This window comes from Typopeltis vanoorti, chromosome 9 (genome assembly GCF_054136105.1).
Source record: "Typopeltis vanoorti isolate ZY-2024b chromosome 9, IOZ_Tvanoo_1.0, whole genome shotgun sequence".
Classification (NCBI taxonomy): domain Eukaryota; kingdom Metazoa; phylum Arthropoda; class Arachnida; order Uropygi; family Thelyphonidae; genus Typopeltis; species Typopeltis vanoorti.
In genome coordinates, this window is record NC_143557.1 from 54,244,700 (window position 1) to 54,267,076 (window position 22,377).

Here is a 22,377-nt window from a genome sequence, read left to right on the forward strand (position 1 = left end):
GTTGTGCCCGATGGTTTTAGCAAGGGACCAGAAGGTACAACTGACAGTGGCACAAGCAGCAAGTTTTCTACATTTATCCTTGTTGAATTCAGACTTTGCCCTTTTAATGGTAGTTTTACAAGTGCTGTGGACAACAGTGTATGAAGCTGGTGTTTTGGTCTCAAGTCACTTTTGAAAGTTTGTTTGCATTTCTTGGACAGCCCTGATACATGTTTTGAAGAGCCATGATTTATACATGGATTGGAGAGTTTGAACAGAGTGAGAAGTGAAATTTTTCCATTCTAATAAGGATTATTTCTGTAACAAAGTCATAACAGGTATTCTGTATCTGAAGAATGAAAACAGTAGTCTTGGAAAATATGATCACAACTATGTCTCTTGATTGTTATCTGCCCTCCATTACATATTTTCAAAATAGATGGCCTCAAAAATAACTCAAGAAAATCATTTTCATTATTCTCAGATGCAATCCTATATAGTCTAGTGGTTAGGATTCCTGTTCTTTCACAGGCAGCCTGAGTTTGATTCCCAGTGAAGGAAGAAAATTTGCTGCCCTGATTGACTGAGTGGTTCTTGTGTTAAGGCTTAGGTGCTGGAAGGGAATCATTACAGAGACGTTTTCAGGGAGTACAAATTCTAACTCATGTTAGCATCTTATTTATTATTATTATTATTATTGTACAGGCACCTTCATGGAGTCCAAAGACTCATCATGGGAAACCCAAACTATCCCACAATCTATCATACCTCACCTTGAACTCATTAACAGACAAATCACTAACAACTCACTCTGGCAATCCATTCCACTCCTTCACAACTCTCATGGAGTAAAAAAGCACTGAGAAAGGATTAAAAATAACATTCAGTTATAATTATTTATAATTAACTTTTTGCATTATTGATACAGATAGCTGAGAAATTGTGGGAATATAACAAAATTCTGTATTTTGTAGTTATGGAAAAAGCATGTGACAAGGTTCCAAGAGAAAAGCTGTTCAAAACACTACAATTATATGGTATAAATGGGATATTGTACTGAGCGATACACAATTCATATTTAACTTGCTAGTCAGCTGTTAGAAATAAAAAAGAGGTACAAAAAGATTGTTTGATGTAAAATTGGGTGTGACAGAAAGATGCACATTATCTTCTGTTATTCATCATCTATATGGATCACATTATGATTGAAAGTGGCATTAAACATGATATCTAAAATGCAGATGTTAATCTTGCCTCTTTATTGATGAAGATGATTTAAATTTTTTTTAAATAAATCCAGTATGTGTTTCCAGGATTTCTTGACTAAATTGAATAACTGCTATAAGAAATGTGACATGAAAAAAAGCATGTTGCTAGTGTTGAGATGAGAAGTAATTGTGTGTAAAGAAGGCTCCTGTTTCAGATAAGTTTTTTGAATAATTAATTTTAATTATTAATTGTAAATAAGTGTGTGTTTATGAGTAAGAGTTGCTGTAAACTTTGTGCGCTTGTAGTGTTTTTAGTGTATGGGCTTGTTTGTTTAATGAATCGTTAAACTTAGAGTTTAGTATAATAACTGGTGTGAGCTGAATGAGGACTCGATGAGTGGTAATGTATTGGTAACTGAGCATTATTAGCAAGAATGCTACAAGGAGGATGAGTGGTCATCTCATAGAAAAGAGAGATAGTATAAAAGAACAGCGAAAAAATAGTAAAAAAAGTTTTAAAAAAGCAAATGAGCAATTTAATAAACTTAACAATCAATGGTAAGAAAGATGAAAGTGATATGAATGTAGAGGAAGTTGAAAAACAGAGTGCAATTAACAACTGACAGAGTGAATGAGGGCGAAAATGTGATGCAAGATTTGAAAGTTGAGTAGTTGAGATGAGGCAGGAGATGAAATGGATGTGGCGTAAAGTTAAGAAAATGCGAGATATGTATGGAAGAGTGAAAATGATGAAAACGAATAATACTGGTATGAAAGAGGTAACGAAAGACACATAAGTGGCGTTGGGTGGAGAATTAATTATTAGAGGTGTGGTGGATGAAAGGATGCCCGAGGTTTATTTTCCTGGAGGTAGAATGAATAGAGTGAATGAGGCATTGGATTTGAGAAGTAAGTGAGCAAAAGAGTTGGTAGTGGTGATAGGGATAAATGATTTGACTGGGAACAAAAAAACACATCAGATTGAATATCAGGAGGTTGTTGAGACAGATAAATATAATAGTGTGAGAGGAAAGGTGGTCAGTGCATTGTCCAAGTATGATGGTGATGAAATGAGGTAGAGAGTGAAGATTGTGAAGGATATGTTAGAGGAAATGTATGAGGAGAAAGGAGTTCAGTTTATTAATGTGTGGAATAAGTCTGAAGAATGAACTGAACTGTATAAAAGTGATGGATTTGAATGGTTTTGGTGGGAGTCACTTGGAGATATTGCTGCTGGAAGTTAGAGAAGTGAGTGTAGAGAATGAATGCAATCAAGTAAGAAGCAATGTGAAAGAGCAGGAGAGTATGAATGAAGTGGCTATAAATGAAGAAGTGAGTAACATGAGTATAGAGAATGAGAGAACAAGTGTGTGCAAGACAAACAGCGAAATGGGGAGGATCTGCATGGACAGAGAACACAGCATGAGAAAGATTGATGCATCAAGAGATGTGAATGCTTGTGTGGACAAAAAGGGAAGCAGATGACCTGGAATCAAGAGAAAAGCTGGATTTGAAAAAGGTTCTAAGATGAATAAGGAGCAAAGGAAATGGCTTGAGGTTAGCATGGAGAAGTCACATCTAATAAGTGGTATCAGTGGAACTTGCTATAGATCCAGGAATGAGCTGCTATGTTTGTATAAATGCTAGAAGTGTAAGAAACGAGGCAAATGAAATGATTGCATTAATTGAGTCTGTTCACCCAAGAATTGTCGGTATAAGTAGACATGGTTGGATGAGGATGAAATCCTGACAGGAATAGAGAAGACGGGTTATGAAGTGTTTCACGGAGGTAGAAAGGAAGGGGGAGTGCTATTGATGATAGAAAAGAGTTATGACCATACAAGGTAGAGATGCAAGGGAGAAATAGTGGTAGTAGATTTGAGGAAGTAAGGTATATGAGATAAAGGTGAATAGAATGAAATATATAGAGAGATGTTGTTATAGATTTGTAATGTGGATGGTAGTGACCATGAAATGTCTAATCAAATTTGCCAAGCAAATAAGAAGAGGGTGACCATTTTAATTATGGCAATATAGACTGGGATGATGAGATAGCAACTGGAAGTAAAGAAAATGAGCTTCTCGAATTTTTGAGGGACAACCTCATGCAGTATTATTATTATTATTACCCCAAGACCTCATGGAGTCAAAGACTCATCTGGGAGGTCCTTTTATCACACATACATCTCATCATACCGTGTCTTAAACACACTCAAACTCCTTGTAGACACCACACTCTCAGGCAAGGCATTCCAATCATTCACAACTCTGCATGAAAAAAACCTGCCTCTCACTCCCCTACTCACACCCTCTTTATACAGTTTCCAGGGATGACCTCTGGTTTTCTCCTGATCTCCCATTATTCTCTGTAGAACTTCTCCACTATTGATCTTATAACAACCCCTTACCAACTTGCAGGTCTCTATCATATCTCCCCTCTTCCTCCTCTCCACCAGACTCTGCAAATTACATCTTCTCAATCTTTCCTCATACTCAACATTCCAGAGGTCAGAAACTACCTTAGTCAGTCGCCTTTGGACCCTTTCCAACATCTCTTCATCCTTCTGAAAACCTGGCGACCAAATCTGTAACAGAGGGCTCACAAGAATTGAGAGACTTGGATTTTTTCATCTCATCAGAGGATGTAATTATAAATGAGGTGTCAAATCCCGCTCCAGTTAGTGAGAGTGACAGTGAAGTGATTACTTGAATGGTTGCTAGGCGTGTGAGGACATCTGTGAGGAAAGGGTATATGTTGAACTACAAGGTTGGTAAGTATGATAAGCCTTGAAAACAGCTTCTAGCTGTAGCATGGAATCAGGATTTGGGTGGAAAGGAGATCAGTGCTGCTTGGATAATATTCAAGAGCTGTCTAGCAGAATGATGTATTCCAAGATTCAGAAGGTTAAATAAGCTAGGTGTAAAATAGATGAATGAAGAAATTAAGCATGTGATACAGTGGAAAAAGGCATTATGGAGGCAACATAAGATGAGTGTTAATAACCAATCCCATGAAAAGTTCGAGGAAAAGGTAAGAGGGGCGACTTGGTTGGTAAGGGTAAAAAAAGTGCAGAATAAACAGCCATTAGGCTAATGTGGCCAAAAAAATCCTCAGTGGTTTGTTTGATATGTAGACAAAAAAAAAAAAGTCATGATTATAGTAGGATGACACTGATTGGAGAAAATGGTATAGCATAACTGCTGCAGCAGATATATTTCAGATATTTAATGAGCAATTCATAAAGGTCTTTCATTCTTGTGAATGTGACATCTTGGGGTGTTTCAGAATAGATGATCAAGAGGAGGAGAGACTGATTGTCAGTAAGTAAGAGGTATATGGAGAATTGATGTTAATAAGACTGTGAGACTTGGTAATATATCACCATGTAATTTGAAGGAATGTGCAAGGGAGTTGGCTTCTGCCTTGACATATTTGTTTAATATGAGTCTTGCAGTGAGTCGAGTTTCAAAGGAGTGGAAGGAGGGCTAGATTGTGTCACTTCATAAGGGAGGTGATAGAACGCAAGCATCAAATTATAGGCCTATCTGTATGTCAGATATTGTGGTTAAAGTGTTGGAGAGGCTGGTGAGAACCAGGATCCAGAAATGGGTTGACAACAATAGTGTTATCTTTGATGGACAGCATGGATTTGCTAGGGGAAGACCATGCTTTAGTAATCTACTTACTTATTACAATAAGAAGACTGCTTTATTGGACAGGGGAATGGGATACACAGTAGTATACTTAGATTTTGCAAAGGCTTTTGATAAATAACCGTATAATAAGTTGATAGTCAAACTAGAGCATATGTGGTTGGATATTAGATTAGTGAATTGGATCAGAGACTGGCTATCTGATAGGTATCAGCAAGTTGTGTATGAGGGGGGGGGGGCAATACCCTGTAAGAGGAAAGTCACTAATGGTGTGCCTCAGAGGTCTGTTTTAGGGCCATTGCTGTTTAACCTGTACATTAATGATATTGGTGAGGATTTGAATGGGGATATTCAGTTGTTTCCAGCTGATGCAAAGTTGAGATGAACTATAAACAGTAAAGAAGATGTTGTGGCTTTATAAAAAGATTTGAATAGAGTGAATGAATCTGCACATGACTGGGGATGTCAGGTCAATGTTGCAGAATGTAAAGATTTAAATTTCGGGAAACAAAAATGGGAATGTAGAATTTATGCTTGATAGGGATATATTGTTAGAGGTGGAGAAAATAAGAGATCCTTGGGTGATGGTGGATAAGGATCTAAAATTTAGAGGACACATTGGCAAAATTGTGAGGACAACACAACAAATTCTGGGAATGATGCAGAGACACTGACTTGTTGAAGTAAGGAGATTCTTGTTCCATTGTATAAGGCTTTGATTAGCCCACACATGGACTACTGTGCACAGATTTGATCACCTGGTTTCAAAAGGATGAAAAGATGTTGGAAAGGGTCCAAGAGGTGACTGACTAAGGTAGTATCTGATCTCTGGAATGTCGAGTATGAGGAAAGATTGAGAAGATGCAATTTGCAGAGTCTGGTGGGCAGGAGGAAGAGGGGAGATGTGATAGAGACTTACAAGTTAGTAAGGGATTGTTCAGGGCTGGATTTAGACTTGCTGAGGCCCTAAGCTATACAAAACCCAGAGGTCTCCTACTGTTTTAAATTACATCAGCTGGTCTCAGAAAAATTTAAAATATATATGCCTTTTTAATATATGAAAATATATTGTCTTTTAATTTTTATTAAAAAAATAATAAAGTATGCGTTTACAAAATCACAGAAATAATTATATAATTAAAGGGTTTTAAAAATGACAAATAAGGCTTATAGAACAGAAAGTTTTAAATTAAAATAGGAAAATAAAAAGGAAAAATTAAATTAATATTGAAAATATGGAGTGGATAAATTGTTATAATTTAATAGAAATAATTATATTATATAATCCTCTAAAAGGCTCTAAGATGTAACTTAAAACATTTTTTTTCTTGATTTCCCAAAAGCAAAATCATTAATTATGTCATCAAAAGATATGCTACGTAACTTATTGCTTTCTATACACATGATGCTAAGTGCAGACAATATTTCTTGAGACATAGTTGCTCTCAGTTCATTTTTTATTCTCTTTAGCTGTGAAAATGATCTTTCTCCTGAACAATTTGTTACCATTAAACACAGGAATAGTCATAATATTGCTTCCACATTAGGGAAAACTAACTCAATCTTGTTTTTAAAGATGATTTGATACAAATCTTTGTGTTGAAAATGTTCTTTTTCAGGATAATTCTGCTTGACATACTCATTCATGGAAGTGCCTCAGTTCACTCATGAGATTAATATCAACATCGTGTGGATACTCTTTTATTAATGTATCTACCACTTTTCATAGCTGTACTTCTGAAACTTCTAAATCAACTAAAAATGAAAATTTATTTGCAACATAATTGTAGACTGTTGCTTTTCTCATTAAATTTGCCTCAAGGATGTCTATGATATGAATGAAAGATTTCACTCAAAATTTGTCTCTTGGAGAAAGCTGTTCATTAGCATCAGGTGCAGCTCCATCATTGGCTTGTTTGTTTCTCATCCTCTTTCTTTTTACTGTAGACTTATATTCTACACCAGTTTATCTAGATTTAACTTCTTCAAAATCATCAAAATTTTCTCAAATGTTTTTAATATAGTGAGAAAGTGATTTGTACAGATTTGCACAGGTGGTAAGTGCAATCTTTGGATACTGGAGAGCCATACTGGTTTTGTGAAACTCTGGCAGCAAATTATTCCATAAATGTAGCATAAAAACAAACTCTAATTCCTCCATTTTTTCCAGAAGAGTACCAGCTTCTAGTCTTGTACCTCCCTTTTCATTCTTATCATCATAAATGTGACTTAGAGCATCTATGATGGGCTTATAACTCAAATTTATGGCACACTGCTTTGACTTGCTTCCCAACTAGTGTCAGACAGTCTTTTCAGTTCTCTGGTATCTGAGTCTGTTTTCAAGAAAGATAACATCACAGACCACCTCTTTGTAGAAGATGAAAAGAAAGTGTATCTTTCTTAACAACAACAAAAACGTTTACTGCAATCAATTCTAACAAACCAAGGTAGTTGCCATTATTTCGCGATTCAAAAGTTTCATTGTCTCCCCTAAAAGCCAGACCACGTTCTGCTAATGTGCATATCACTGCAACAACACACTCAAGCACATTCCTCCAATAAAGCTGTTCTTCTTTTATTTGTTTTGCTAGTCCCGAGTCTAAGGTTTGACCACGCTTTCTTGTCAAGTATGTAAGCAAAGCTCTTCTATGATCTTCAGAGTGTTCATTCATGACTTTGAATTGCAATGGGATTTCGCCAGTCAGAAAATCCATCAGAAGCTAGTGCTGCAGTTGATGTTGAAAACAGTTTGCAGACAAAGCAATAAATACAACCTGTTGTTGGTGAGTACCAAAGCCATTCCCGATCGTATACATCACCATTAACCTTCCTATTCCGAAAAAGACCTTTTGAACAATATCTAACCTGATTTTTGAATGAATGCTTAGAGTTTTCAAATGGGCTGTTCCAGTGCTGACACTCTGATGGACCTTTTAAGATCCAGTATGAGAGTTCATCCTGTGTGAGGACACCCCATTGACCAATATCACTGAGTTTCGTCAATTTTTTTGTTTCAACTGTAGATGTCGGTTCTCCAACAGCAGCAACGCTCACACTGGGATCAGTTACAATATTTCTATCAGCTGAGATTCCAGACTCTATGATCTCAGAGACAATAGGCTGTTGTTTTGGAATTGGCTGCTCTCCCTGGGTCTGTGGATCATCTTTCGTTGCTGTGGTGAAATATATATCAAGTTTTATTGATTTTTTTTGAATTCGTCTTCAAGCTGCTGCTTTCCTTTTATTTTCTGGTATCCGCTTACAAATGTTCGCTTCATTGTATGGTTGGAAATGGAATAGCAGAAGTAAATGCTAGAAAATAAAAGATTACAAACATTTTCTAAATAATGATTTTAAAAAGGGGTGCTTAAGGGTCAAAGCTGTATAACTGAGAGGAGACCTCCACATAGCCTTTAAAGGAATGCGGAGAACCGACCAGGGCTTCTGACCTAATGTCCAATCCTCACCTTCTCGTGGTGCACCCTGTTGGGTATCTACTTTGATACTGAACGAACGAGGATGGGCTGGCAATTTGGGATTTAGCCGACCAAATTGTATTCTTATTGGTTAAACCAAAATAAAAAATGATGGTACAACATGACAAAATTTCATGCCGGCTGGGGCGTCGCCTGGTTAAACAAGGCCCCCGTTGTTTTTGCCAGGGAACCAGGGCGAACAGCGAAAAGACAGCTACTGGAACAAATCTGAAAACAAACCCCAACTCAACATCACCAGAGTTAAAGATCGGTACTATCAACGTAAGAAGCCTGAATGGCAAAGAAATGGAGTTAGCTGAGGAATTAGATAAGTACCAGATCGACATAATAGGGGTGACTGAAACAAAAAAGACCAAAACTGGTGAGATCTTTCTGAGCAATAAATACAAAATGTTATATTCAGGCAATAACAATCAAGGAAAAGAAGGAGTAGCCATAGTATTCAACACAAAATACGAGGCTAATCTTCTTGAATGGCAGTCAGTCTCAAGTAGAGTAATGTGGGCAAATATCCGAATGGGGAACTGGACAATGAGACTTATTTGTGCCTATGGTCCCACAGAAGGCTCTACTAAGGTAGAAAGGGAGGAATTTTTTGAGGCTTTAGAAAAAGCAACTGACACAATGAAAAAGGAAAAGTTGGTCCTTGTTGGGGATCTAAATAGTAGAGTAGGAAATGATTGTGAGACATACAAAAATATTTTGGGAAAATTTGGAGAAAAGAGCAAAGCTAATAATAATGGCAAATATCTGTTGGATTTCTGCTCAGGATATGGACTGGTTATTACTAACACCATGTTCCAACATAAAAATGTGCACAAATTCACATGGAGAGAAGAGGCTAGGAATAAGAAAAGTCTCATTGACTATGTTATTGTTGATAGTGATGTTTTCTCCCTGGTGCAGGACACCAGAGTGTACAGAGGATTTGAAATTGGAAGTGATCACTATTTAGTCTTGAGCAGGATAAAATTGAATTTCATATTGAAAAGAATAACATGTAAGAAAGTTTTAAAGCGAATAAAAGTTGAGCAGTTCTCAGATGGAAACTGTAGACTAAAATACAGAAATATTATTGAAAATAAAATGAAAGAGTTTGAGAACAGGAATCAAACCTTGGAGATTCAGTGGCAAACTCTGAAGGAAACATTGATTGATTCTGCCAGAGAGGCATGTGGTGAGGTTGTGTGCAAAGATAAAAAAATCAGAACTCCCTGGTGGACACAGGAAGTTAAAGAGGCAGTGAAGGAAAAGAAGAAAGCATATCAAAAGTTCCTGGCAAATAAGTCAGCTTTTACTCTTACAGAATACAGAGACAAATGTAAGAAAGCTAAACAGTGTGTAAAACTAGCTAAACAAAAGTCATGGGAGGACTTTGGCAAGAATATAGAAAATAAATATCAAGAAGGTGGCAAAATATTCTGGAGGTTGTTGAAGAAGCTTAGGAATGGAGGAAAGAGTGCTGTAAAAGGAATTAGAGATGATAAAGGTGAAATGAAAACAGGAGAAAAAGATATCCTTGAAGTATGGAGTAATTACTTTGAAAAACTGCTAAATGAAACAAGCAGTGATGACAGCACAGTGATAAAAAACACTGACCAGGCATGCAGTCAGGAATACATATCCATACTTGAAGTAGAAAAAGCCATCAAAGGCTTGAAATGTGGAAAGGCAGGAGGAGTAGATGATATTCGACCAGAAATGCTGAAGTATGGTGGTATAAGAGTCTTACAGTGGCTGCACTGCATAGTTCAGAAAGCCTGGACAGAGGGATGAATTCCTGATGATTGGAGTAGAGCTCTCATAGTACCCATATATAAAAAGGGAAATAAAACTGAATGTGAGAATTACAGAGGTATTTCCCTACTGAGTGTTCCTGGCAAGATCTATGCAAGTATACTTGAGAAACGGTTGAGAAGAACTGTGGAAGAAAAGCTTGGTGAAGAACAAGCTGGATTCAGGCGAAATAGAGGCTGTCAGGATCAGATCTTCACTTTACGACAAATAGTCGAGAAAGCATGGGAATATAACAAAGATCTGTATTTAAGTTTTGTTGATTTGGAAAAGGCATATGACAAGGTGCCAAGAGAGAAGCTATTCAATACGCTGCAGTTATATGGTGTCAATGGGGCATTATATCAAGCAATACTTAGTCTGTATTTGAGTTGTGAGTCAGCAGTTAGAATTGAAGGAAGTACAGGAAGATGGTTTAATGTTAAATCTGGTGTGAGACAAGGATGTACATTATCCCCTCTGTTATTCATTATCTATATGGATCACATTATGAAGGAATGTGGTATTAAACCTGATATCAAAATTGGAGATGTTAATGTCAGCTCTTTGCTTTATGCGGATGATGTTATACTTCTAAATAAATCCGCTACAAGTCTGCAAGATTCTCTGACTAAATTGAATAGCTGTTGTAATAGATATGGTATGAAGGTTAGCAATAAAAAGACAAAGACAATGAAAATAGGCAGAATCATTGAAAATGTCAACTGTGTTGTGAATGGAGAACCTGTGGAACAAGTAAAACATTTTAGCTACTTGGGCACAATTTTTACTGAAGATGGTAAACTAAATATAGAAATAGACAACAGAATCAGCAAAGCTGGTATCGTGGGAAGTCAATTGAATAAATTCGTATGGAATAAGAAAGAAATTAGTCGGAACACTAAATTAGCTGTATACAAAACTGTGTTCAAACCAATTTTAACTTATGGATCTGAGAGCTGGGTCAGAAGTAAAACACTTGACCAAAGACTAGAGACCGCAGATATGAGAGTCCTGAGAAAGATTAGAGGCGTGAACAGATGGCATCAATGGCAATATCATATTAAAAATGAGGATATTAGGAAAGAACTTGACATTGTCAGCATCCAGGAATGCGTTAGCAGAGCTAATCTCAGATGGTATGGTCACTTAAATAGAATGGGAGAGGAAAGATTAGCAAAACAAGTGTTCTCTGCCAGGTTGGCAGGAAAACGACCCAGAGGAAGACCAAGATATAGGTGGATTGATACGGTACAAAGTGCCTTAGACGATAGAAATATAAGATCTGATAATGCTGGAGTCTTGACAAGTAACAGACTGATTTGGAGGAAAATTGTAGATAGGAAGTTAGTAATGATGTAATTTTTTCATGTAGTACTGTCATATCCTGTACACCCCTTGAGGATACATGGCAGGAATTTGATGATGATGATGATTTTAAAAATTATTTAGGTATTAAAGATAAAAATTTTAATTAATACGTTTTGAGAGGAAAAAAAACTTCTTTTGTTATATTTTGTATATTTAAAATTATTTAGAAATTATCATTGCGACATATCTGACTTCATTTGAGTTATTTTTCTACGAATATATTTTTATCAATTTCTATATTTTTTTTATTTGAGGCCCCGGCAGATTGCGAAGCCCTAAGCTGTAGCTTTTTTAGCTTATACGTAAATCTAGCACTGGGGTTGTTATAGGATCGATGTGATCGTGAGTGGATGTCCTGGATCCTGTCTCTAGACCATGGAGAAAGTATACTTACTGTGTTACCATCTATCTTTACAGTGATTGCTAGATGGCTGTTCCTTGTGAGACCATCCAGGACAGCTCATCTTGTAAAAGCAGTAGATGCATATAACCACCAGGCTTTTTTGATGCCATATCTCCCTCTTCTAAATGAAGTTCCTTGTTTCCATGTCCATCTTTCATACCTGTTTTCTTATTCTGATCTTTTGCTATCACCACTACTCATACTGCTATTAATCCCCCTGTCCATTTGCAATCACTTCTTCTTCCTCAGTCATCTACCTCACTTATCTCCCTGCATTCTGCTCTTCACATATGACAGATAAGTGTTTCTCATCTATCTCAGATGACATGCATGAGAAATACCACCCCCTCCAGCACATACACCCAAATGATTCACATATACTTCCTCAGATATTGCATTACTCTTCGTTCCGGTAATCCTCTATCAACATGTCTAAGATCAATAGATTTTAGCAAGATCTTTTCATCTGGATATCTTTACTGCTCTGATCTGCTTTAATAAAATGACTATCTAAGTCAAGGCTGTCCAACCTTAGGTAATATGAGGGCAGCATTAAAAAAAAGATTTATTTCAGGGCCGCATCTAATATGTATCAAGTAATTTAGTGAGCAGCAGCGACACAACCTCGATAGATCAACAAACGAACAACACTAATTGTGCACTCACATTTCCAACGATTGCCTGGAGTATGCACATTAGAATAAAACAGTGTAAGAAAGATTCTTTGACACATCTAATATATGAAAAACACGTGGGTATATAGTGATGTAAAAACACAAAATAAAATGACCAACACTGAGATTATTGATTAGTGATAGAATTAAAATACCTAATACGCATTCAGTTCAAATTGTTATTTTATTTTTTTGCTTGTGAAAATCAATACCACATCAATACAAAATCAATACACAGGCGGGCCACACAAAATTGCACCATGGGCCGCATGCAGCCTGTAGCCATGTTTTGGACAGTCCTGATGTAACTAATTCAACTTTTTTTTAAATATGCACAATATATCTAATGGAATATTTTTAACTTACCTCATTAAGACTAAACATAGTAAGGATAAATATAACAATCATAATGTTCACTCCTATAAAAAGATTTGTGCAGAAGAGTACCATGAAGGCAATACTGGCTTCATTAAATAATTTTTCCATAAGGTACATTAGTGGTGTTGTTGCAAAACTGAAAAAAAGAAAAAAGTAGTTTAATAAAAATTTTCATGTTAAAACTTATTATTAATTGATTGTAACTTTACAACTAAAAAGATACTGATACTAGTTAAACTTTTATTTATTAAACTTTCATAGTACCATAAAAATTAACTAGCCAATAAGTTTCACAGCACCTCTAATTTGGTAGCTTCTTCAGCTCTTTAATGGGAGAAATTAAGAAAGTCACCTTACCACAAAACTTATTGTCAGTGCTATGAATGTTATAAAATGTTATATGCTATAAAACCTGAATTTCAAAGTGCAAGTGTTTGCTCTTTGAAATTCAGGCTTTGCTTCGTCACTTGTTTTTTCTAATTCTCCCCAATTTTGTATCATAAGCAAAAAAATGAATATTATTATTATTATTATTACTGCATATCCATGGAGTCTGAAGACATTGTGGAAGGACCACAATAACCATCATTCACACAATACCTCTCCTTTAACTAATTCACTGACAAAACACTCATGATTGCCTTTTGCAACTCATTTCATTCATTTGCTGCTCTCCGAGCAAATAATTAACTCTTCATTCCCTTTCTAAGTACACTCACACATCCAGAGGTAACTATTACTTCTCTTCCTTCTTATCATGCACTGAAAATTTGTTTTCCACATCAGAATAACTTTACAACCCATCAACATCAGCTGAGCTGTTTGGCAAGTTCTGCAACACAACATGTTCTCCAAACATCTCCCTTCTCCTAAGTTCTGGCCTTGTCACTATCATATATTCCAGTTCCATTAATGTAAAATACAGCATGGAAAGAAGCCTTTCATTCCAAAGTACATAATTTTACACATTGATGCAGCAAATTGACAATACTCTTAGTTTCTTTAAATAATATTGTGGGATCTAATATATCATTTTTATTGATTATAGTGCCTTCTACCGTTTTGCATCATCATCAAACAATTGGATAAGGAATACAGAGTTTAATGATGACTGCCAGTTAGTCCTTCACAGAAAAAAAAAAAATGCGATGAAATAGCATTATTATATAAAGGATATTATATATACCCATTATTTATTATAGCAAATTCAAATTGGCTTTTCAGAGAGCTTATGAGAATATAACCATTGGCATTGGTGTTGCCATGGTATACTTAAAAGAACTGAACTTTACCTAGGAGCTCATATAAGCACAAAAAAAAAAAAAAAAAAAAAAAAAAAAAAAAAAAAACCTGACATATTGTCAGTTTTTTTTTAACAGTCTTTTCAGTCTTTTAAGTAGGACAAACCAAAGCTAAATATCACATTCTCATGAGCTCCCTGGAAAATTCGAACATAGTCATAATAAATAAACAGATAAATAACATCCTTTATACAATAACTGAACTCTGCCAAAATGAAGTCTTTTAGGCTCTTTATTATGGTATTTTATGAAATATCATTGACAAATAAATCTAACAGCAAGAATTAAAGATCACTGTGATCCCTACTGTGGCAGACTACTTATTGCCTTCCTTTTCTAAGCCACTGTACTACCCTCTATACACAATACACTCTATACGCAATTTGCAGGTATCTATGAGGCAACTAATCTCATATTATTATTATTATTTTGACGCCTCTAGGGAGTCCAAAGACTCATCGAGGGAGGGCACCTGCTCTACAGCCCTGTCTTCACCACTCAATCCACCAACTGACCGCAACCACACCAACACCATCTACCGGCGACCAACACCACTAGTATTTCCATAGACATTCACAAACATCGATGCCCATGGCAGGATTTGAACCAGCAGCCTTTTGGCTGGAGAGCAGATACGCTAACCACTCAGCCAGCCAGGCTGGAAAAAAATATACTACTCACTATTTACATATTAAAAATTAGTAAGTCATTACTTAAATATCTCTGGCAGAATACAAACAATTTATGTTGTAAAAATTTATTAGAATTCATGTTATCATCAAAATACAGATAGCTGCTAAATGAAATTTCCTTCCCCCCATTTTTCTTTTTATTTTTTATCTTCTATTCTTATAGTTTTAGATCTAGTAAGGAGATGCAATTCAGCTGGGTCAGAAATGGGCTCTTTCAGCAAAGTACACTGCACCTTACTGTGGTTTGGCTTGTTTTTATAAAGGGTTGTGGTACTTTAGTTTTAGTAAAAGACCAACCTTGATAGTAATATGTCAGAAGGCTTCCTAACCACCTAATGAATACTCCTGCTATCAATCACTCTGCAACATTGTACCTAGAGAAAGAGAGAGAGAGTTTCAGTATGGCAGTGTATGGTGAACAGTGTTGACATCATGCATGTATAGCAGGCAATTCTCATGTGGCAGTCAGCTACATAACTCTTTCTTCCCTTCAGACATCCCACCATGAAAGACACTATCAAAAATCACAGTGTGGTACAAAATAAACCTCTCAAAAAAAATCATAAAAACACCTAAAATATTACAACGCTTTCCCAAACATTCATGGTCTTAATTCAAACTTGCACTGATGTGCCCTGCTTACATGAAAAGCTGATTTGTTATTAATCACAGAAACCCGGCCTGGTTGGCCGAGTAGTCAGTGTATCTGTTCTCCAGCCAAAAGGCTGCGGGTTCGAATCCCGCCGTGGGCATGGATGTTTGTGATTGTCTGTGAAAATACTAGTGGTGGTGGTAGATGGTATTGGTGTAGATGATGAAGGTAGTTGCAATGGAGAGTTGTGGAGGAGGTGCCCTCCTTCGATGAGTCTTTGAACTCCCTGGAAGTGTTATATATATATATAATAATAATACTCCCCCCATCCTCAACCGCAGCCATAACAACTGCTGTCTATTTTAAATATCTAAACAGTATTCCACATGATTCCTTCCATAAGAAAAATGTGGTGCATGTTAATTTGTTAGATCCAAAATTCCACAAAAGAAATTACTCAATGTTAATTGCCCATTTTATGATCACTCTGGCTCAAAATTTCCTTGCCATGTATCTGGTGCTTTTGTTTGGTACTACCATTACTGCTTCTCAAATTCATATACCACTCTGAAGTTTTGATTATTCACTTGTGAAGGCTGATTTTCTTTATCTTATTTACAAAACAGTGAGATAATTTTCTCTTATAAAGACTTCAACATTCGTTCACTCAGCCGGCCTAGTTGGCTGAATAGTTAGCGTCAGCGCCTAGCATTTTTCTTGTGTACAATTAATGTTCGGCGCCTTTCCACAAAAGTTTTTTTTTAATAAAGTGTGAATAAAATGAACAGGAAATGAAAAACTAATGAAAACTGCTTTACAGTATAACATTACCTACGGATTAGTCCTGCTTATACAAATTTATTTTACACAAAACTCAACAATTAATCATAAGTTGATTTATGATACATCAAAAAATAAAGAAGAACTGTTTTAGGTATATTTTCATAAATTTTAATAAAAAATTACAGTGATATAATCAGGTCCAGGATACAATTTTAGAATTTATTTGTTCGTTTCCAGGAAGATCTGAAAGGGCTCGAACGGAAGATGAGGTACATTCATAATTATATGTACCATTTGTTGTTCATTTAAACTCTTATCTCATAATTATAAATGTGTTATAAAAGCTCCTCACATCCTGAACAGGATTTGAACCTAGGTCCTTCCATCTGAAGAATAAATGTCACATCAGCTGTATATGTGTTTGTGCGATTGCTATAATACATACATACATACAAACATACATCTTCAAGTCCCACCTTTCCTAATTGAGTTGTGGGGAGCTTGACCATTGGAAGTTCCTTTTGCAAAAGGAACTTCCAATGGTCATGATCCTCTGCCACCAAGCTCAGGTGTTCTGGTGGGACTCTCAAACGTGTCCAAACAAGGTTTTGGATAAAATCTATCCAGCGAGTCCTTGGCCTTCCACGTGGCCTCCCACCCTCTGGCTTGGCAAAGAGGGCCTGCTGGGGGGGGGGGGGGGAAACCTTTCTTGTGGCATTCTGACCAGGTGTCTGTATCAATGTAACTGTGATCTCTTAACACCGAGAAGCAACGGTTGAGTAATAAGGGTTTCCCGATTTGCAGAGATTCTGACTCTGTCAAGTCTTGTCAGCCCTGCAACCCCTCGAAGGAACCTCACTTCAGCCGTTTGGATTCGTGTGTGCATTCTTTCAGTCATTACCCAACTCTCATGACCATAGGTGAGGATGGGGACATAGACTGTATTGAAGACAGCCAGCTTTGCCTTCTGGCTTAACTCCCGCTTCAATGCTACCGAACGGCCAAGTTCCCACAATATTGTGCTTGCTGAACCAATCCGAGTATCTAGCTCTACGTCCCACTTTCCATCACTTGTAAATATGGGCCCAAGGTATTTAAACTTCTCCACCTGCCTCAGTGGGACTCCACTCACATGTAGAGTGTACTGGGATGGTTGTCTTGAGACCACAAATGTTTCAGTTTTGGCCACACTGATCTTCATTCCGGCATCTGCACAAACAGCTACAAACCTATCCAGGGTCCGCTGGAGGTCATCTGTGGAAGAGCTAAGCAGAACTAGGTCAATGCTACATGTTCCAATTCTGACACACTCACTGCCTCGGCTGTGCCTATCAATCCAGTCCATAAATATTATGAAAAGGAGGGGTGACAGAACACACCCTTGGCAGAGGCCAACGGAGACTGTGAAAGGTTCAGACTTTGTGCTGTTTACCCTGACACAAAACTCTGGGCATTCATACAGGGACTTGATGGCAGTTAACAGTTGGTCATCCACTCCATACTCCTGTACTACTTGCCAAAGCTTATCCCGAGGAACCTGGTCATATGCCTTCTCCAAGTCCACAAAACATGTGTAGACATTCTTGGCATATTCCCAAGATTTCTCAATGACTTGCCATAAAGTGAAGATTTGGTCAGTTATGCTTCTACCAGGACGAAAGCCACATTGTTCTTTCTGTAACTTTGACTCAACTATGCTCCTGCACCTTCTTTCCAAGCACCCAGCATATACTTTCCCAGGCAAGCTGAGCAGAGAGAGAGAGAGAGAGATGCTATGATAGTTGTTGCAATCTCTCTGGTCTCCATTCTTGAAGACTGGTATTATTATGTCTGTCTGCCATTGCTTTGGTGCTCGTCCAGATATCCAAGCAGCCTGACACACTTGAGTCATTCAAAGAACGCTGTCTCAATTTAAGGCTTTTAGCATTTCGGGCCGAATTTCATCATCATCACCAGCAGCCTTGCCCGATTTTAGCAATTTTATTGCTAAATGGACCTTTTCTGCTGTGAGACTAGTCATCGCCCCAATCTGCACCTCTTGATGTCCACAACTGCTGGGCCACCTGGGTTAAGAAGGCTCTCAAAGTATTCCCTCCATCTGTGGAGGATATCCTTCTCAGTTGTTAAAAGTGCACCATCAAAAGCCTTAACTGCCCTTGCTGTGCATGATTTCCTCCCTCGAAAGCGGGGGATGGTCTGCCAGAATACTTAGTTTGCATTTGCATAGGATGAGGCTAATCTTTCTCCAAAGGATTCCCAAGCTTTCTGCTTTGCTGTCTTTACTGCCTCAGCAGCAGCTCTTCGTGCCTCAGTGTACCGGAAACGCATCTCAGGTGACCTGATCCTAAGCCATGTTAGGTAGGCCTCCTTTTTTGCCCAAACAGCTTTTTGGACTTCTTGGTTCTACCAAGGTGTCCTTTTCTCACTGCCCGTTGCCACGCTGAGTAGCTTTCTGCCACAGCATGAGAGTGCAGAGGCAGTGACAGCAGTTCTGAATAGCTCCCACTCCTCCTCCTTAACATCTGCAGTATGCTTGGGAATCTCTTGGAACCTGGAGGAAATGTCATCTGCAAAATTCTTCCTCACAGCCTCATTTTCCAATGCCTCCCATTGCATGCGGTATAGCTGCTTAGGCCTACCAGCGTGGTCAGTTGAATGTTGCAGACAACAAGGTGATGGTGGTCAGTTGATAGTTCTGTCCCTCTCTTCACGCGAAGGTCCAGCACTGAGGAAAATAGGTCTGCTGAGACTATAACGAAGTCAATCAAAGACCTTTGTCCAAGTGTATTCCTGTACCAGGTATACTTATGGACTTCTCGGTGCTGGAAGAAGGTATTCGTTATGGACAAGCTGTTAGTACAGCAGAAGTCCAATACATTACGGTCAGGGTCTCCGTTCCTCCCAGCCACACCCCTTCAGATCTGGTCATCTGTTCCAACATGTGCATTGAAGTCTCCCATTAGCAAGACTGATTCCATGTCTGCCACCCTGTCAAAAGCAGCATCCACTTCCTCTAGGAAGGCAGAGTATTCTGACTCCAGATTAGGTGCATATGCTTGCACCACAACCAAGTCATAATTTTTCATCTGGAACCTTAACACACATACCCATCCACCCGATGGGATCTACTCAGCAACACAGTCTGACAGTTGGGGGCTTGTGAGTACCCCCACATCCGCCTGAGGAGACATTATCGGGCTCACACCAGAGTAGTAGAGCTTCCACCCCTCATCCAGGTCGACAGTTCCAGAGCCTCTCGTCTTGGTCAAAGAAAGTCTGACTAAATCTAGTTGGTAGCGCTTGGCTTCCTTGACCTTCTTCCCTATCAGAGAGATGTTTCAGTTGCCTAAAGCCATAGTCTGGTGACGTTGTCATTTCCGTCCTTTTGCAGAACAATTTCTTTGCGCTGCCCCTAAACACCTTCCCAAACAGGTAGCGGGCCCATTGATGGAGTTTCCTCTAGCAGAGTGCTGAGGAGTGGTGTCTAAGGGAGACTGTAACATATTTTTTGAATTCGAACATGTCCCTTGGTAACCCACGTGACGGACGATGCGGTATGACCATTGTTTGATGACCTGAGCATGTTACAGTGTTTGGTAATGCCCTATTAGCACTACACAGTTTGCATAAGACAAAATAACACAGCAAAATAGGAAAGATTCCCCCCCCCCAGCCCTCAAATACTCTAATAGCATTTGGGGGGGAAGGAGTAAGAAGAGAAGAAAGAAAGAAGCAAAGAAGGAAGAGGAGGGACCAGTTTACAGATAATATAACAGATGTATATTACATGAAGTATATGTATATCGCTATAATACTAGATGTAAATTTTCATCACTGTAGTAATCTTCCTATCCAGGTTCTAGGCCACGTGGCCTTTCCGGACTTAGTCCATCTTCTTTTTGTTTGTTCCCTGTTCCTCTAGGATTATATGTTAAGATCTTTTTTGGTAGCCTTTCTCTCTGCATTCTTGCTATATGGTCTAGCCAGTTTTTCCTATATTTGATCATTGAGTTTGTTATGGGATTGATTTTGAGATTTTTAATTATTTCACTATTTCTTTTTTTTTTTTATCTAATAGAATAAGTTTTTCTGTTTTCCTAAGGAATTTCATTTCTGCTGTCTGAATTCTCTGTATGTCTCTTACTCCAAAGGTCCAGATCTCACTTCCATATAATAGTGTAGGGTTGGCTATTGTTTTGTATACTCTGAGTCTTGTGTGTCTCTGTACGTAGTTAGGTTTAAAGGTTCTGTTAATTATTCCAGTGATTTTTATAAAGATTGTCATCTTAAAATCAATATCTATTTCATTTATGTAAGAGAGTTTACAGCCTATGAACTACAATTTATAATTTAAGTTGATTTCTGTAGTTCATCTTCATTCTTTCCAAAGATGATCTGTTTTGCTATTTTTGTATGGCGATTGATTTGGAAGCCACATGTATTTACTTCTCTCCATTTTTTGATAATATTGTCCATATATATATATTGAATAATATAGGTGATAAAGGACAGCCTTGACGGACTCCTCTATTTATTGGTTTCTAAGTGGATATGATATCATTTTGCCTTATTGCAATTTCATTATTATGGTATATGCTTAATAGAACATTATATAGCTGGTTTGGAATGTGACATTCCTTTAGAGCAGGGATGCACAAACTTGTTAAGGCCGAGGGCCGCATAGTTCCACTGTTACTTATGGGAGGGCCACCAAAAAAAAAACTTGAGTTATCTACCATATATTGTTTATTTTATTTATACCTATCATAATTGTTACAAAAAAGGTAATAAAAAGTAAGTGACAATTGTTTTGATATTTGGTTCGAGTTTTGTAGTAGCCAACCGTAAAATTGATTCTAAATTTTCATCAGTCAAGCAGTTCCTATTTTACGATTTGTTAATATTCATGACTGAAAAAGTTTGTTCACAAATATATGTTGAGCCAAAGAGGCTTGCACATTTTAATGCATTATCTAGCAACCATTTATAATTGTTTTTATCGACACAACGATAGAACTTTAATAAATTGCCTTCGTTAAATTTATTTCGCAGGCTCTCATCGTTTTGAATATTGGTGAGTTCCAGCTGTGCTGATTCAGGTGCATTTTCGGGCAAAATGATTGCTAAATAAATCTAGCAACGGTTTCACTTTTTTAAAATCAGAAAACCGATCCTTGAAGGCTGCTGATATCAAGTTATCAATCTTTTCAACATACACAGTTTTGAAGTTGACATCTGAACTTTTCAGAAACTTTCTTATAATTAGGAAAATGGATGTAATTCCCTGACTTCATTTGGATTTGAAATAGATTTAACTTGCACTGAAAAGACAAAATGTGGCCTTAAAGTTGAGTAACCAATTGATCTTTGCCCTGAAATCGCGTATTTAACGTATTTAAATGATTAGTAATGTCAACCAGAAAGGCTAAGTCACATAACCAATCAGGATTTTTTATGTCAGGGATGTTTTTTGTTTTTTTCAGTCATGAAGATTTCAATTTCATCAATTAAATTTAGGAATTGCTCCAATGTTTGTCCACGACTTAGCCACCTCACTTCTGTGTAAAAAATTAAGTCACCATATTCACTTTCAATGTCTTCAAGAAACTTTTTAAATTGTCGGTGATTAAGGCCACGTGATTTTATAAAATTAATCGTTGAAACCACAACTTTCATGACATGTTCAAATCCAAGTTTCTTAGGGCACAAGCTCTCCTGGTGGATTATACAGTGGAATTGTATCAACTCATCGTCGTGCCATCCCAAATGCTGTTTCAATAATGTTACCAATCCAGAATTAGCTCCTATCATGGAAGGAGCTCCATCAGTCGTGATACCTGATAATTTTGTCAGATCTAAATCAATTTTGGAACACTGTTCCAAAAGCCCAGTGAACATGTCATTACCTTTCATTTGATCTGACAATGAACTCATTCCAATCAGCTCCTCACTTACCTCAAACTCTTGCGTTATTTTATTCCATGAGCAAATATTAACAACTGGGCTTTGGAAGTAATGTCACTTGATTCATCAATTAGCTAATGAAAAATAGGCAAATTTCTTTGAATAAGA

At 37.4% G+C, this 22,377-nt stretch overlaps 1 protein-coding gene across 1 annotated transcript in view; it reads right to left on the bottom strand.

The window, feature by feature from the left end:
• The window catches only part of LOC150103053 (phospholipid-transporting ATPase ABCA1-like), an 859,669-nt gene that overhangs the window by 208,357 nt on the left and 628,935 nt on the right, over positions 1-22,377 (bottom strand). Inside the window, exon 30 of the mRNA XM_090398068.1 lies at positions 12,926-13,073. Within this exon, the coding sequence (XP_090254194.1) occupies positions 12,926-13,073 (148 nt within the window). The remainder of the gene's footprint in view (positions 1-12,925; positions 13,074-22,377) is intronic.